This window comes from Rousettus aegyptiacus, unplaced genomic scaffold (assembly GCF_014176215.1).
Source record: "Rousettus aegyptiacus isolate mRouAeg1 unplaced genomic scaffold, mRouAeg1.p scaffold_m13_p_12, whole genome shotgun sequence".
NCBI lineage: Eukaryota > Metazoa > Chordata > Mammalia > Chiroptera > Pteropodidae > Rousettus > Rousettus aegyptiacus.
Window position 1 is genome coordinate 10701800 of NW_023416287.1, and position 14640 is coordinate 10716439.

Genomic DNA, 14640 nt, shown 5'->3' on the forward strand with positions numbered 1-14640 from the left:
AACTGAAATTATGATTCACAGTCTGACTAGGGAACTCAAAAGCTAAAAAGGTAATAGGTACCTTTTTTTTTTTTCATTCACTATATTAATTGTTGACTAAACATATAAAGCATTGATTTTATGCCAGTCACCACACTTTACACAATAATTCAATTAATTCTCATGCCTGTGAAGTGAGTGTTATAACTATTTCCTTTAATTAAAAACTGGAGCTCAGAGAGGGTAAGTGACTAAGCTGATAAATAGGGGACAGAAGACATGAACTCAGGTCCCACTCCAAACACTAAGGTTCGATCATTCCATACCACTTCATAAAAAAAAAAAAGACACAGTTTTAGGCATCCGCATAGTATGGCTCAGGACATATGAAAAAGATTCTACCTCCTTCTCAGTGTCTGAAGTTCCATGAATAATACAGATGTGTACTTTGGCATAAAGACATATTCTCTCTCTCTCTCTCTCCCCTGCCCCCCTTCCTTTATGCCCCTCTCTCTTTTTTCCTCTCTTACTGTTTTAAAATTTATTTACTTCGACAGGTAATACAGTAAGATATTATCAGTTCTTCACATCATTAAAAAAAAAAAAAACATAAGGGCCAGGAAGAAAATGGAGGTATGAATGAGTGGGGGAAGGTCATCTAGTTATGTGGTTGTCTGGGAGTATCATAGGCTTGGGTAACCCAGAAGGAATGAGAGGGATCTCTGCTAACCCGAGGTCGTCTGTGATCTTTTTTGCTCCTGAGGCTCTAAGACCCAGTGCGATATACTCACGCTCTCCTGAAATCTCGTACCATTAGTTTCTTGTCACCAGTCGCTTACTAGTACCTGGGCAAACCAGTCCTGCAACTGTTCCAGACAAATCTCTGTGATCATCACATGTGGCCTCTCATCCAGGAGCAAGACAATGGGTGAGTGTCTGGGTAGACAACGTCTGGAGCCATGGCAGAGTGCGGAGTCACTGGGAGGGTCCTGGGACTGAGAGTCATGCCCTACTTGTCATGTGACCACAGTCAAACCCCATTCCCATGATGCATCTCAGTTTTCTCTTCTGCGGACCAAGGGCATTGATGGGTTATCGCTAAGGTTCATCCCAGATGCTTTGTGTCTCTCTTTGGCCTGTGCCTAACCCCTGCCCCTCTTCTCATCCCACACAGGCACCTTCCTCTCCACAGCTCCACCTTCTCCTGGAGGAACGTAATGCTCCTGCTGCTACTCTCCCTCCCTTTGAATCAGACATTTTTATTACCACACGACGGAGTCAAGGGTGGGTTCAGAAAAGCAGCAGCCACTCTTCTTTAGCAGACATTCTTGGGCCTGAGGGTTAGACATGTGGCAAAAACTTGTGTCTGATGAAGCCACTAGCTCTACTCATCCACATTGGGTTCTTTATGTCCTTCCGCCACCTGCTCCCCCCAAATTATTTCTCTAATTTTCCAGGTCTGTGTCTTTTCCAAGTTTAATTTTTAAAAATTAATCAGTCACTAGACAGGAACCTGAGGTCTGGCAGAGGACCAGTGAGGAGGGTGTCGAAATAGTCGAAGCAAAAGATGGGAGGAGTCAGGTGCTGACCCGAGGCAGTGGTAGTAAAGAGAGTGAAGAGATCGAGCTTGGAGAGAGATTTAGAAGATCAAATTGACCCACGTCCATGACTGAGAGGATGCGGACTGAGAGGATGCGGGGCTGATGGAGGAGGAGGGGCAATCTCAGAGTTCTGATCATAGACAGAGGGACTATTGATGTCAAATGTAGAGATGAGAACAGAGAGAAGAAGGTGCTACTTAGGCATGGGGAGACACTGGTTCCGTTTTCAAGATGCTGCAATGGCGCTGCTTACAAGCCGCCCAAATGCTGTTCACCCCAGATGGTTGGAGAGAAGTTTTTACCCTGGAAGAGAAGCTAGGTCTGGAGGGAGGTAAGGGAATCACAGTTGGAATTGTTGCTGGAATGGGCATGATCACCCAGGAAGTATGTGTCGAGTAATGACAGGAGAGGATCTAAGACCGGAACTCTGGGCAGTGTCCCCAGGACCTGCAGAGGACCCCCTGGTATGTGTGTATCATGGAGGAGACGGTATACACAAGGTAAGTGGCTGAGAACAGGTAACAGCAAGGAAGGAGGATTCTGAGAGTTCAGGGCGACAGTGGGGAGAGGAGCTTCAATGATTAAAACCCCAACAAAAGTTTAAATGGCCCCCAAAAATAGGAGACAGGAAGAACTGGCTGGAGTCAGCACTAGTGAGCGGGAAGTTTGTCTTCAAAATCACAAAGTTTCTATGCCTCTTCACCTCTTGGGAGGTGTTCCCGTGTGATTTGCTTAACTCTTCCTGTGCCCAAACCTAGAAAAGTGTTTTCCAAGCAGTAGCTTGTATTATGATGCTCAGCTGGCTGCTTCGGGATCACCTGAGGCACTTAAAAAAATCTGAGTCCCTAGGCCTCACTTTCTAGAGATTTTCATTAAGTCTATAGTCCGTTTGCTAAAAGATGCACAGATGATTTGAACGTACACTCCAGATTAGAAATCATACACTCCTCTTAGCCTCAGGCTATCCTTAGCTTCAGATGCCTTAAGGGTGCAATGAAGGGTAAGAAATCCATTTGGAAAGTACTAAAAGTCTCAGCGGCCAGGTCTCAGGGGACATGTAGGGCTTCTGGAGTGAGCCGTGAATTGGAAATCTCACATATTACCCTATCTGATTTCATTTTTTTTTAAAAAAAATCTGAAATTAGGAGGTTGTACTAATGATTACTTTGGTGTTTCCAATTCTAAACTTCTGTTATTCTAAGACTCAGGCATATCCAAAAGTGTCGTGCCTCTCTGGTCAGGTTCCACTGGAAAGAGGCTCAGCTTAGAACCGCAGAGCCACATTAAGCACTATATTATTATCTTTCTGGTGTAGCATAACAATTACCTGCAGGTGAGAAGTCTGGCATGGTGCGTCTGTGTTTTCCGCTCAGATTCTCGCCAGGTGTCAGTCAAGATCGCAGTTCTCGTTTGGGACTCAGGGTTCTCATCTAAGCTCACTGGTTGTTAGCAGTACCATTTCCTTGCAGTTGCAGGACTGAGGTTTTCTTACCAGCCGTTAACGTCTACCAATCAGGGCGGGGGGCGGGGTGGAACCCAAACTCTCCTTTTTAAAGGACTCAGCACATTGAATCAGGCCCACTTAGATCATCTCTGTATCTTTTTTAAATTTATTATTATTGTTTTTTTTTTAGGTGAGGCAACCCTTGGTTGGCCTCACAGATTGCAAGGACCTTGTCAGTTTACAATCCCTTATTATTTTATTTATTTATTTTTTTACGTCTACAGCACCTGGTCTTCCTAGGTGGTCTCCCATCCAAGTACTAACCAGGCCTGACCCTACTTAGCTTCTGAGATTAGATGGGATGGGGCTTGTTCAGGGTAGCATGGCCATAGACCATAATCTCTGTATCTTAAGGCCACCTGACAGGACTTTAATTCCCTCCACAAGAATACCTTCACGGCAGTACCTAAATGAGTGTTTAATTCAAGAACCAGAGGACTGGAATCTCAAGGGTGCGATTTTAGAATTCCACCTACTCGAAGCACTGAAATCAGGAAGCCATGTCTAGCCTTAAAAAGAAAGGTAAAAACCCCATATCTGCTAAGCTCTTAGCATGTGTCAGGCACTGTGGTAAGTGCATTATACACATCGTCCCACTTCACTGTAAGTTAGAGATCGTCATTCTCGTATCACAGTTGGGGAACTTATAACTCAGACAAAGGAAGACATTTTCCCCCCCAAGATTATTTAGCTAGTTGTGTTGGAGTCAGTCTCCCAAGCCAGATCTGTCTTATTTATAAGTGCTCCTTCCATGCCATGATTTCCTCCCCTCTTAGAGGTAATTTTGAAGTCGTAGAGTGAGACTCAGGTTGGTCTTGAGCTTACAAGGAGTCGGGGCCAAAATTGAGCCTCCTGACTCCTACTTCCATGATATTTCCACCACGCCTCGCTGATGAATTTTCCTTGTCTACTAAGATATTAGAGACAAAGGAACTAGGAATTAAAATATTAAGTTTCAAAAGGAGAGAGGATCTCTTGAATTTAAGGCAAAGTTCTTGGTACCTATTTAAGAAGTTTCCCCTCTAGTTCTACCCATGCACAAATTCATATCTAAATGGGCTAAGAGAGGAAGAGGCTACACCCAGTCCCTAAATATTGAAGATTAAAGGTAGAGGACAGGGCTGAGAGAGTTTTCCTATTCCCCTTGGCCATGGGAGAAGACCTGAAACTCTCAAGGGATGTGAATTCAGCCACGTCTTTGTTGCAGAGAAACCAGGAGAGTGCCTTAAGGAGAGGGTCAGCTGTAATGCTAGTGTTCCCGACTTGTGTAGTAAGGACGCTGACTGTGGTGGATTACTGAAGTGCTGCTCTTTCGCCTGTGGGAAGAAGTGCATGGATCCATACAAAGGTAGTGACTTCCAGGCTGAGGGCGGAGGTACCTTTTGAGGTGTCCTACTTCGTGCTCAGTCCAGAACTGGCTGAACAATGCCCTGGGGTGGCAGGACAAAGAACCCATTGTTCATGCTTTTCTCCTTCTCCAATTAGAGTCCCAGCACTTAAGTACATGCTCATTATGTGTCAAGAGGCTATGATTTGCACTGTGGCAAATATAAACCTCAGTCAGCTTAGATGCTGGAGTTGTTGTTGGACTCTGATCTCCAAGGAAGTTTTCTGGTAACTCAAAGGATTGAGCATCTAACAATAGGGAGGGGTTCATTTTATATACATTCCATTCAACACATATCTATGGTCAATGCCCTTTGGCCAAAGACCCTCAGTAACATACCTGTAATTGAACAAGTTAGATTTATGACTCGTTGCAGTGAAGGAGAATGTTCCCATAGAGAACCCAAGGCATCTCAGTAAGAAGATACTAGAAAGAATCTACTATAGGATTGAAGCTTTAATTGAGTAATTTCAGGGAGGGTCTAAGGAAATTGGAGTTAGCTCAAGATTGGGTACTGTCAGAAAGTGGGAACAATTCTATGACTGTGGGTAGACTGGAGTGAGGTTAAAGCTGTAATTGGTAGAGAAGCACCGATCACTCACAAATACTTGGTGTTTTGTGGGTTTCATAGTGATCTGTTTTCATTCTCACTTTATCATGGTCTCAGAGTAACCCGTTTTATGTGGATGTCCTGCGAGACGGTTTATGTCCAACCCGTCATGCAGGGCCGCCTTTTTTCTTTCTTGGTATTTCATTCCTTCTATGTTTCAGGCACAACCTTAGGCACTCTGGATATAGTTGATGGACAAGTCTTGCCCTCTCAAAGTTCAGAGCAGTAGAGAAGAAAGGTCAGCTCCAATGTATTCTCATATACTTGCCCCTCATCTTTGCAAGGTAGAAACGATGCTCAGAGATGCTATGCAATGTAGAGTATTCATAGTAGAGCTCTGACCCCTCCCTACCTTTTATGTTCTCCTCTCTTTGCGTTCTGCCTTCAGAACCCTGCATGCAACCCTTAAACACAGGAGACTGTAATGATACTACAGTGCGCTGGTATTTTGACATACAAGAACATTTATGCAAATCCTTTACATACAGAGGTTGCCTTGGGAATTCCAACAACTTCTTCAGCAAGGAAGAATGCATGGAAGCTTGCATATTTACTGGTAAGACTAATATTCTTGGCAATCTGAGGGCCTCATCTAACTAAGAATAGGATACCAGCACGGGCTTTGAGGTTAAACTGCTTTGGTTCAAGTCTGAGCTCTGTCATTCACTGGTTGGTAGTCTTGGGCCAGTTGCTTGCCTTTTTGAATTTCAGTTTTCTTGTCTATAAAATAAAGATAATAATATCATTATCTAAGGGAGGTTTGCCAAAAAATGAGATAGTGCACATAAAGTGTTAATAAACTTTGGCCAATGGGACCTGAGAGGCAAGTTTACCCCCTTGGAAGCAGGTGTTTCCTCATCGCATTGATCTGTTGAGTATCACCTGAGGACTCACCAAGAATTAAGCATAGAGAGGCCAGCTCTGGAGTCCCATGTTGTAGGGGTAGGGCATGGAATACGTAATGAGTATGGTGTGGTGAAGGTGAAGGGTGTGGATTCATTCTTTAGTATAATAGCCATCACCAGTGATGCTAGGAGACAGGGTGCTACAGAGCTTAGAAGCCAAATGACCTGGATTAAAATTTTACTTTTCCATCTACTGCAAATTTCTTCACCTCTTTGAGTTTCAGTTCTCTTCTCTGTGATACGAGAAGAATAGCAAAGACCTAATTGAGTTGTTGGTGGGATTATATATAATCAAGGACACAAAGATTTGACGTGGTGGCTGTCCAGTAGTGTGGGCTCACTAAATGATTGAGATGATGACCGTTGATCTTCAAAATGCAGCACTGTGTGATTTACAAGGCAGCATTAGAATTTTGAACTCAGATTCTGTGAAGCAGGCTGAAAAGTTTCTCAACATTACTGCTTTACAGATGAGGAAAGAGAGTCAGAGATGGAAAGTTAGTTGTTAGGGTGGAGCAGGAATTTTAATTCCAAGGGCACAGTGAGCCTAAATGGCCATGGCAGTCCTGACCTGACGAAACTATGACCACGAGTTTCCCTTGTGGGAGGCTTTAAAGAATCACATTACAATGGACAAGACCTTGGCCCTGTCGCAGGGGCTGACAGAAAGAAACGAGAGGCTGGAAAAATGGGTTTGGACTGGTTTGTGGAAAATTAAGGTTTGGAGCTCACAGAGAGCCTGACAATAGTTCTGAGAGTCAAACACACCACAGTCTGAATCTGACCTTAGGAAGAAGGAGTAAAAAGAAACACTTCCTGCCCTCACAGAATTTGCAGTCAGGGTAAGACAACAGGAGACATACACAAAATCCCGAAAAATTAATTTAAATACCATTGATTTCCTAGCGACCCACAAAGTTGTATCTCCAGCTCGAATCTGACTCTCAAACTCCGACTGCTTACTCTGCACCTCCACGTGGCTCAATTACACACTGGACGCTTAACTTGTCTAAAACTGAATGTCTTATCTTTGCTGTCCCATCTCTACGCATAGTTCTCCCCATCTTGGTTGAAAAACCTTCTAAATCACCCTTGATACTTCTTTTTCTCAATCAACATTCATTACATTAATTAGATACCCCAAATTCACTAATTCTTGTAGGGGCAGGCAAGAATACTATCAAATTTTTATATCAACCTTGAAAATAGATCCAAAGCTTGAGGGCCTCTTAACCACCTCCACAGCTGTCACCCTGATCAGAGGTACCACCTTGTCACCTAGATTATGACAACAGCCTCCTAACAGGTCTCCCTGCTTCTGTCCTTCCATATTTACAGTCTATTACCAACACAGTAGTCACAACGATCCTTTTAAAATGCGAGCCAGATCACGCCATTCCTCGTTCAAAGCAAAACCAAATCCTCTAAAATGAATTACATTGATTTGTGTAGGTTTCACACAATTACTCTTATTTTATAGAGAAGAAAACCGATATCACTCATTAAGTGGCAGGATGGGAACATTACCTTGGAACACTAAACCTAACTCTTTCTACTACATCCCATGAAGTGGTGAGGCATTTTATTCTTCTGCAGTTCACTAGAGGTGGGCAGGGTAGAATGAATCAAGTCACAGAGATACTAGTTTTGAGGAGAAAGAAAAGTCATTTGAAGGGTGATGGGATGGAGTGGGATTTCAAGGAGCTCACATCTGCTCTTATTTTAGTCAAGAAAGGACAGTGCCCACACTTCTTTTTCAACAACCATATGGAGTGTTCAGCTCCATGTAAGAGTGACAATGACTGCCCCGGAGCTGAAAAATGTTGTAATTCCATGTGCGGCTTTGTGTGTGCCAAGGACTGGACAGGTGAGGACTGAGATACACCTTCTGAAGCCTGCTGTGCTGAGGCAATCGTTCTCTCTCCTGGGTTGACTTTAGAGGTCTTTTGGGAATCTTTCCCCTTTTGATGTCCAATCAATATTCTCATGTCACCTTCCTGATCTTGGGAGACTATTGTGCTATTCTTCAAAGACTACCCTGAATGGTATCACTCTCCATTTTTCCCCCATGAAAACTTATTTATCCTGAGTCTCATTTCAGTGGCCTGCAAGGTGACAGTATTCATTTAATTATACAAAAACAAAAACAATATGATCATTGAGTATATTCCTACTAAGCCCTTATGTGTGCACAGAACTTCAGAGCATGTACAGCATATTCACATCCTGTAAGGTGTGTTGGAGAAAAGATTGGTAGCAAAATACTGTTGGGATAGAAGTGAACTCTCCAGCACGTAAGGCTAGTGCTCATTCCTCCACATAACGCTGAGATAGATAGTATGGTCTTGTCTCAGGGATTGTCGATGCATGGTGCAAGGAGTCAAAAGCTTTTCAACTGACTTCAACTCTTCTACTGGTTTTCTGTGTAGCCTTAGGCCACTCATTTTCCCCTATATTGTCCTCAATTTCTTCAGTTTATAAAATAAAGAAGTTCTGGGTAACCTCTAATACTCCTTGTGCTTCTTGTGCTCTGAGATTAGATACCCCGAATTCACTAATTCTTGTAGGGGCAGGCAAGAACACTATCAGATTTTACAAGTCAGAAATGGTAAAGACTTTTTGATGCTCCTCAAATTATTAGCCATAGAAAGTTGATATTCTGCCTCCTTCACTCTGTTGTTACTCTAGTGGGAAGGGTAAGAGGCTTAATCAGAAGAAAACATTGTTCAGAGTTTTCAGGATTCCCCCAGTTTGTCTCAAACTATGATCAAGTATTTCAAGATCAAGAGTCTTGTTTTATTCTATAAAGTCAAAACAGGTTGCTGCCCACAAGTGCCCTCAGCATGTCCCCAAATTAAGAAACTTGAGTGTCTGAAAGATGCGGATTGCCCACTGGCAGAGAAGTGCTGTTCGCATTGTGGACTGAGGTGCCTAGAACCCGAAAGCTAGAGAGTAAGCCAAAAATATTATTGTCAAAATAATTAATTGTGAGTAGTATAACAAAAAACAATCAATTTTGTCTTGTATCTGGCTACTCTGCCAAATTATCTTATTAAATATAATGATATGTATAAAGTTACTTCGATTTTATATATAATCATATTATCTGAAAAATACTGATAAATTTGACTCTTATTTGTTCCAACTTCACAACTTAACTTTGTTTTCTTGTCTTCTTATATTATGCAGGATCTCCAAAATAATGTTGGAAATAAAGGCGATGGCAACTATCCCTATGGAGTTTTTTTATTTTAAAGTCAATGTCTTCTGCTGTATAAAATGACATTTGTTGTTGGGTTTGGATTGTTTCTTTTTTATTCATTTACAGCCGCTATTGGAAATTACTGCTGAATATTAGCAAATTTGTTTTAGGCATCTGATCATATAATAATTTTTCTCTTATAATTTTTTGATATAATAACTTACATTATTAAATGTTTATATGTTGAACCCTCCTTGTATTTCTAGGATTACCTTAATCATATGGAAGTATACTTGTATTAATATGCTGTTGGTTCTTTTAGCAAATAGTTTATTTAGAATTTTCACATCTACACTCAAAAGAAAAATAGGTATATGACTTTTATTTGTTCTGCTATTTGAGTCATACTACTTTCAAAAAAACAAGCATGGGAAACTAGTTGGGAAATTTACCTCCTTTTCCAATGACCTGCAATATTTTAAATAATATATCAATTCTCTGCTCCTTTAAGGTTAGACAAAACTCCAAAAGCATCTAGATAAGTTTCCTTCTATAGTGGTGTATTTTAACTAATTTTTTTTTGTACTTCATTTTATAGCCTGTACAAGCTCTCTAAATCCCCTTCTGTAATTTTGGTCTTTTTTATTTTGCTAAAATGGATCCCATTTTCTCTCTATTTTCAAATGTATTGTTTCAGAGTACTATTTTCTCTATTTAATTCTTTTCATATTTTTGCCTATGGTTAACATTTTTATACATACATTCAGATTTTCACACACCCCCATGCACCAGCCATTCAATCCATTTACTCACCTATCCATCCACTCATCTAGCCCTCTAACTGACATACCTTTCAACTTATCTGTCTTCCCATTCATCCTTTCACCCATATGTCCATCCATTTACATTTTCACTCATCCTCCTTCTACCTTTGCTCAATTTAAATACAACATTTCTTCCATCTACCTATTATCTACCTATCCATCTTACACACACACACACACACGCACACACACACACACACACGCGTTCTCTACTACCCGTCAACATACTTCCCCATCATTTTTATACCATTTCCCCTTCATCTACCTACCAATTCACTCATCTATCCTCCGTTTAAACAACTTCCATCAATATACCCATTCATCCCATCACTAACCTAACCATCCTTATATTCAACCCAATCTACTTCTTCCTTCACCCAGCATCCATCCATCCATCCTTATCCATGCACTCATGCACCCAGTTATCCATGCTACCTTCACTCATCCATCTTCTTACTCATCCAACCATCTTTCCATTCACTATTCTAGGAGCCATTCGCCCATCCACGTATCTACCCACCAATCTCCCGCGTACCTCGCCCATCCAGCAAAATGTACTGAATGTTTCTTCTGGGCCTACTCATGTTCTGAGTGCCAGGTTCTAGGTATAGATCTGTACAATGGAACTCAGGGTTTATTCATGGACACAGATATGAAACTTAGCACAGGGAACAACACAGAAAGCCAGTGACAGGAAGTTAGAGCATGTGACAAATCTTGGTCTAATGAACAAGCTATAATTTCCAGGTAAAAGACATCTACCTTGGTGCTCTTTGGAGTCCTTTATTCTAAACCCAGGATTGGTCCTAGAACAGAAGTATGGCTGAGGCAGAGGTAGGGTATCATAACCATCGAAGAGGAGAGATAAGGGGAGGAGGGACGAAGACCCGGGTGGATACTTACCCAGCCTTCATCAAGAAATTAGGTGAGGGAAGGGCCCCAAAATATCATTTATCTCAGGCCCAAAGACATAAATTTTATCTCACTTGCTTGGAAAGTGAGATACTGGAATAGGACAGGAAATTAGTCAAGAGGAATGGGATAGAACAACCAGAAATTCTGAGTTTTCATTTACTTTCAAGAAAATTTAGAGAAAGATTCACCTTATTTGGGGGCCAAGGGACCCATTGGATATTTATGGACTCTGTGATCTTTAGCCTCACTAAAGACGTCACCTTCATTCTCTTTCGATGCACTATTCCTCTTTACCTTCAACTCTATAGTAAAATATTATATTATATAATATTATAAAATATTATATCCACACCAATATAAGAAGATCCCTTAGTGACCTGTGGCAAGAGCTTAAATGCTCAGCTCCCTCTTAACTTTATCTCTGACACTCGCTGAGTGACATCGGGTCAGCATTGTCACTTTTCAGGGCCTTATGGCCTCTCTCTGTAAGATGAGAAAATGGGACTTGATGGCCCTCAGAGTCCTTCCACCTAGATACTTTAGCTTTGCACTCCCCCTGGACTGAGTTTGGGAGCATGCAGGGGATAGGATAAGAGGGACTGTGCTGCTTAAGACATCTTGGTTGTTCATTAGAAATTCCAGTCCCTAGACTCTTTGCGGGTTCTAGTGAGATCGTGATGTTGGTGAAATGGGATTCTCTTTTTTTGTTGTTTTTTTTTTTTTTAAATTTATCTTATTTATTTTTATTTTTATTTTTTGTGCCTACGGCACCACGTCTTCCAAAATGGTCTTGCATCCAAGTACTAACCAGGCCCAACCTTGCTTAGCTTCCAAGATCGGACGAGATCGGGCATGTTCAGGGTAGCATGGCCGTAGACTTAGATGGGATTCTGTAGTGTAAGTGCCTGACATTAAGCTTTTGATTTCAAGGGCATCCATTTTGAATAAACATATTGCCAGATGTATGAAACATTTATCAACAAAATAACTCCTAGATAAGGAACCAGGCTCCTCCCACCCAGGAAGTTCCCTTCGAGAGCCCTGAGTACCCTAGATAACTGACCTCTTGAGTGACCCTGTCTCTCCCTTCCCATGCCCTAATTCCTACTTTTATGCTTTAAATTCTCTAAGAGTGAACCTGTGACACTCGAGACACCCTGCACTTTGCACTTGGACCTTAACAAAGGCAGAGCCCCAGGTTTGCACTGTCTCCCCTCCCTCTGCCCTCAACCTTGCTGTGTGGCCGCCTTCCAGGCTGCCACCTGCTCTCCAGGACCTGTGAGTCATACATGTTCTTCAAAGTTCTCTAATGGTTTTGTAGAGGCAAGTTCTGCAGTCATAATAAGAACCACAGGGCTGGTTCAGCCACAACATTGGCCCTCGTGGTGATAGGGGGCGCTGTCTGTGGGGCTTACTACAAGAGTAAATGCAGACGTGCCTGAGTGTCTCAGGCTTTCCTAGCCAAGAACACCACTATCAATAGGCTAAGGGGCTGTGTCTGTAATCTTAAATTTTGTGACTGTATAGCCATTCACCGATGATAAAGCTGGATTTGTCTAGCTTCTGTCCAACAGGTAGGAACATTCAAGAACAAAGTTTGGCCCCAAAGTGCAATATTTAGTTAGGGTAGGAAATGGGAAACCTACAGATGACATTTACTCTTTGAAGAGTGTCTCTCCCTCTAGGAAGACTGACTGGCTTGCGTTGTGGATCTCGCGGCTGTTAGAAAGCTGCCAAGTAGTTCGGCACACACTTTCCAGCATCCTTGCCACTGTTCCAGTTAGAATCCGGCAACCTGGCCGCATTATGGACCTTTATTGCATTGTGGTCTCCTAGGAAGCGCTCTTCAATTCACAGTTCCTCCTCAGGCAACAAGGCATTTGCACCAATGGTGGTAGCTCCTTGTTAGCTCTGACATTCTTTCCTGCTCTTCAAGTAGCACGACCTTGACAAATACTATCTGCACATTCTGCTATCAGCCTGCTTCCTCCTCCACACACAACTCTTTGGCCTTAGTCAAAGAATATGAGTGATCCAGAGAGAAAAGAGAGAAAGATAAGAGGAAAGTGTGGGAGAGAGAGAGAAAGAGGCACAGAGGCCCTGGGGGACCCAGAGAAAAAGAAAAAGTCAGACATAGACACAGAGAGACATAGAGAAACGAAAGAGATACCAAGAGATCCAAAAGACACATTGTCAGAGACAAGCGAAAGCAGCGTGTCAGTTAGTGTGCAGATAAAATGAGAAATAAATGAAGATTGAGGACACTCCACAACCCTCAAAGTTATGAAGATGACTCCATTCACTCCTAAGGTAACCTGGAAAGTGAGACAAGCTTTGCCCACTCCCTCTGGTTGACCAGAGGGCCCAATCCAGCCTAAGGGGCTAAGGATCAGGAGCCATTTAAGAAGAGACCCTTCCCCAGTGCTGTGAGCTGTAGATGCCAATTAGTCATATCGATGATCTCAGGAACTTGGTGTTCCCAGCAGAAGGGGGTGGCTGGCTTGACTCCAGATCACAAATCCAAGATACAGACTACTAAAGGAATAGGCTGGACAAAGGCAGCCAGACATTTTCATGTTCTGGAAGCGCCGGACAAACCAACTCTTCTTCAGAATGGTGTCTCCAGGACTCGTGAGCATCCTAGTGCTTTCTGTCCTTCCAGTGACCATCCAGGTGCTAAGTAGTCCTCCATGGCACTTTCCCAGTAAGTACTGGGGGCTCAATACCTGTCCTGGAGAGAAGAAAGTTTGGTTGGGGGATGGACCAAGGAAAAATTATTTCTCAGACTTGGGTTGCTTTTCACCATCTTAGCCCTGGCCCTGGATTCAGGAAAGAGGGGAGGTATTTGGAATATTTCTTCCTATTTCGGTTTCTGTGGAAGATCTCTTTCATGAAAGCAAGAATCCAAACCCCACTTTCAGCATCTTTAAATTGAGGGTCTCTCTTGGGGGCAGAAGGTGAGGGGGCGGGAAGAGCCACAAGATATAGCATTTGTAAGAGGGACTAGGAATCTGCAAAGCCTAAGGGATCTTCCCCTCACTCTACAACAAAAATTGCCTCCTTTCTCTGGGCATCATCTCTATTGACTTCTGATTCTTTCAAATACAGTCCTGTAAAGGATTCCTGGATCCCCAAGTGTTCCTGACTTTGAGATAAAAGACAGTATCCAGAAGTTCCTTTGAACTTAAGACGATAATACTCCATGACTATATAGTAATAATGATAATTGTTATCATTTACCGAACATTCAGAAAATAGGGGTCTAAAGAGGAATATAAAGTCAGACTTGGCGGGTCCAAAGTTTGGTCCCATCACTTAGTAGCCATGTAAGCTCGGGTAAGTTACTTAAATGCCATATGCTTCAGTTTCCTCATCTGCAAAATGAGGATATTAATGAAACTTACTTCAAAAACTATTATGAGGATTGAATGAGAAAGCACATTTAAAATGCTGAGATGATGCTTGGCTCATGGTAAATACTTAACAAATGTTAGTTACTGTTACTGTGCGTCAGTTGTTATGATTACAGCTTTACACACTTTGTCTCATTTCTTTCTCACAACTCTGTAAGGCTAAAATGATTTTACAAATGAAGACACCAACGTTCAGAGAGGGGAACTGTTAAACCAAGAGTTAGAATTTAAAAACCCATTCTGAAGCCAGGGTCCGTGATATTTATCACTGTACAAGAGCGCCCCCCAGAGGAACTTTCA

General features: G+C 42.3%; 1 protein-coding gene and 2 pseudogenes across 1 annotated transcript; 1 reads left to right on the top strand and 2 right to left on the bottom strand.

Moving 5' to 3' along the window:
* The first annotated feature begins 1294 nt into the window (after positions 1-1294).
* Positions 1295-9528, top strand: WFDC8 (WAP four-disulfide core domain 8). The gene is made up of 6 exons (XM_016152380.2): positions 1295-2080; positions 4292-4432; positions 5470-5637; positions 7713-7853; positions 8796-8938; positions 9176-9528. The coding sequence occupies exons 1-5, from the start codon at positions 2047-2049 to the stop codon at positions 8933-8935; spliced, it is 624 nt and encodes a 207-aa protein (XP_016007866.2). The 5' UTR covers positions 1295-2046; the 3' UTR covers positions 8936-8938; positions 9176-9528.
* Positions 3300-3418, bottom strand: LOC118610300 (annotated as a pseudogene).
* A 2158-nt stretch (positions 9529-11686) lies between the features above and the next one.
* LOC118610394 lies at positions 11687-11805 on the bottom strand (annotated as a pseudogene).
* Between the last annotated feature and the right edge of the window lie 2835 nt (positions 11806-14640).

What these genes read in the sequence shown, in the direction of transcription:
- WFDC8 (XM_016152380.2), top strand. Translation starts at nt 2,047, where the DNA reads ATGTGTGTATCATGGAGGAGACGGTATACACAAG. An exon ending in GTGCATGGATCCATACAAAG is followed by an intron (nt 4,433 to 5,469) that starts GTAGTGACTTCC and finishes TTCTGCCTTCAG; the next exon opens with AACCCTGCATGCAACCCTTA. An exon ending in GTGTGCCAAGGACTGGACAG is followed by an intron (nt 7,854 to 8,795) that starts GTGAGGACTGAG and finishes TATTCTATAAAG; the next exon opens with TCAAAACAGGTTGCTGCCCA.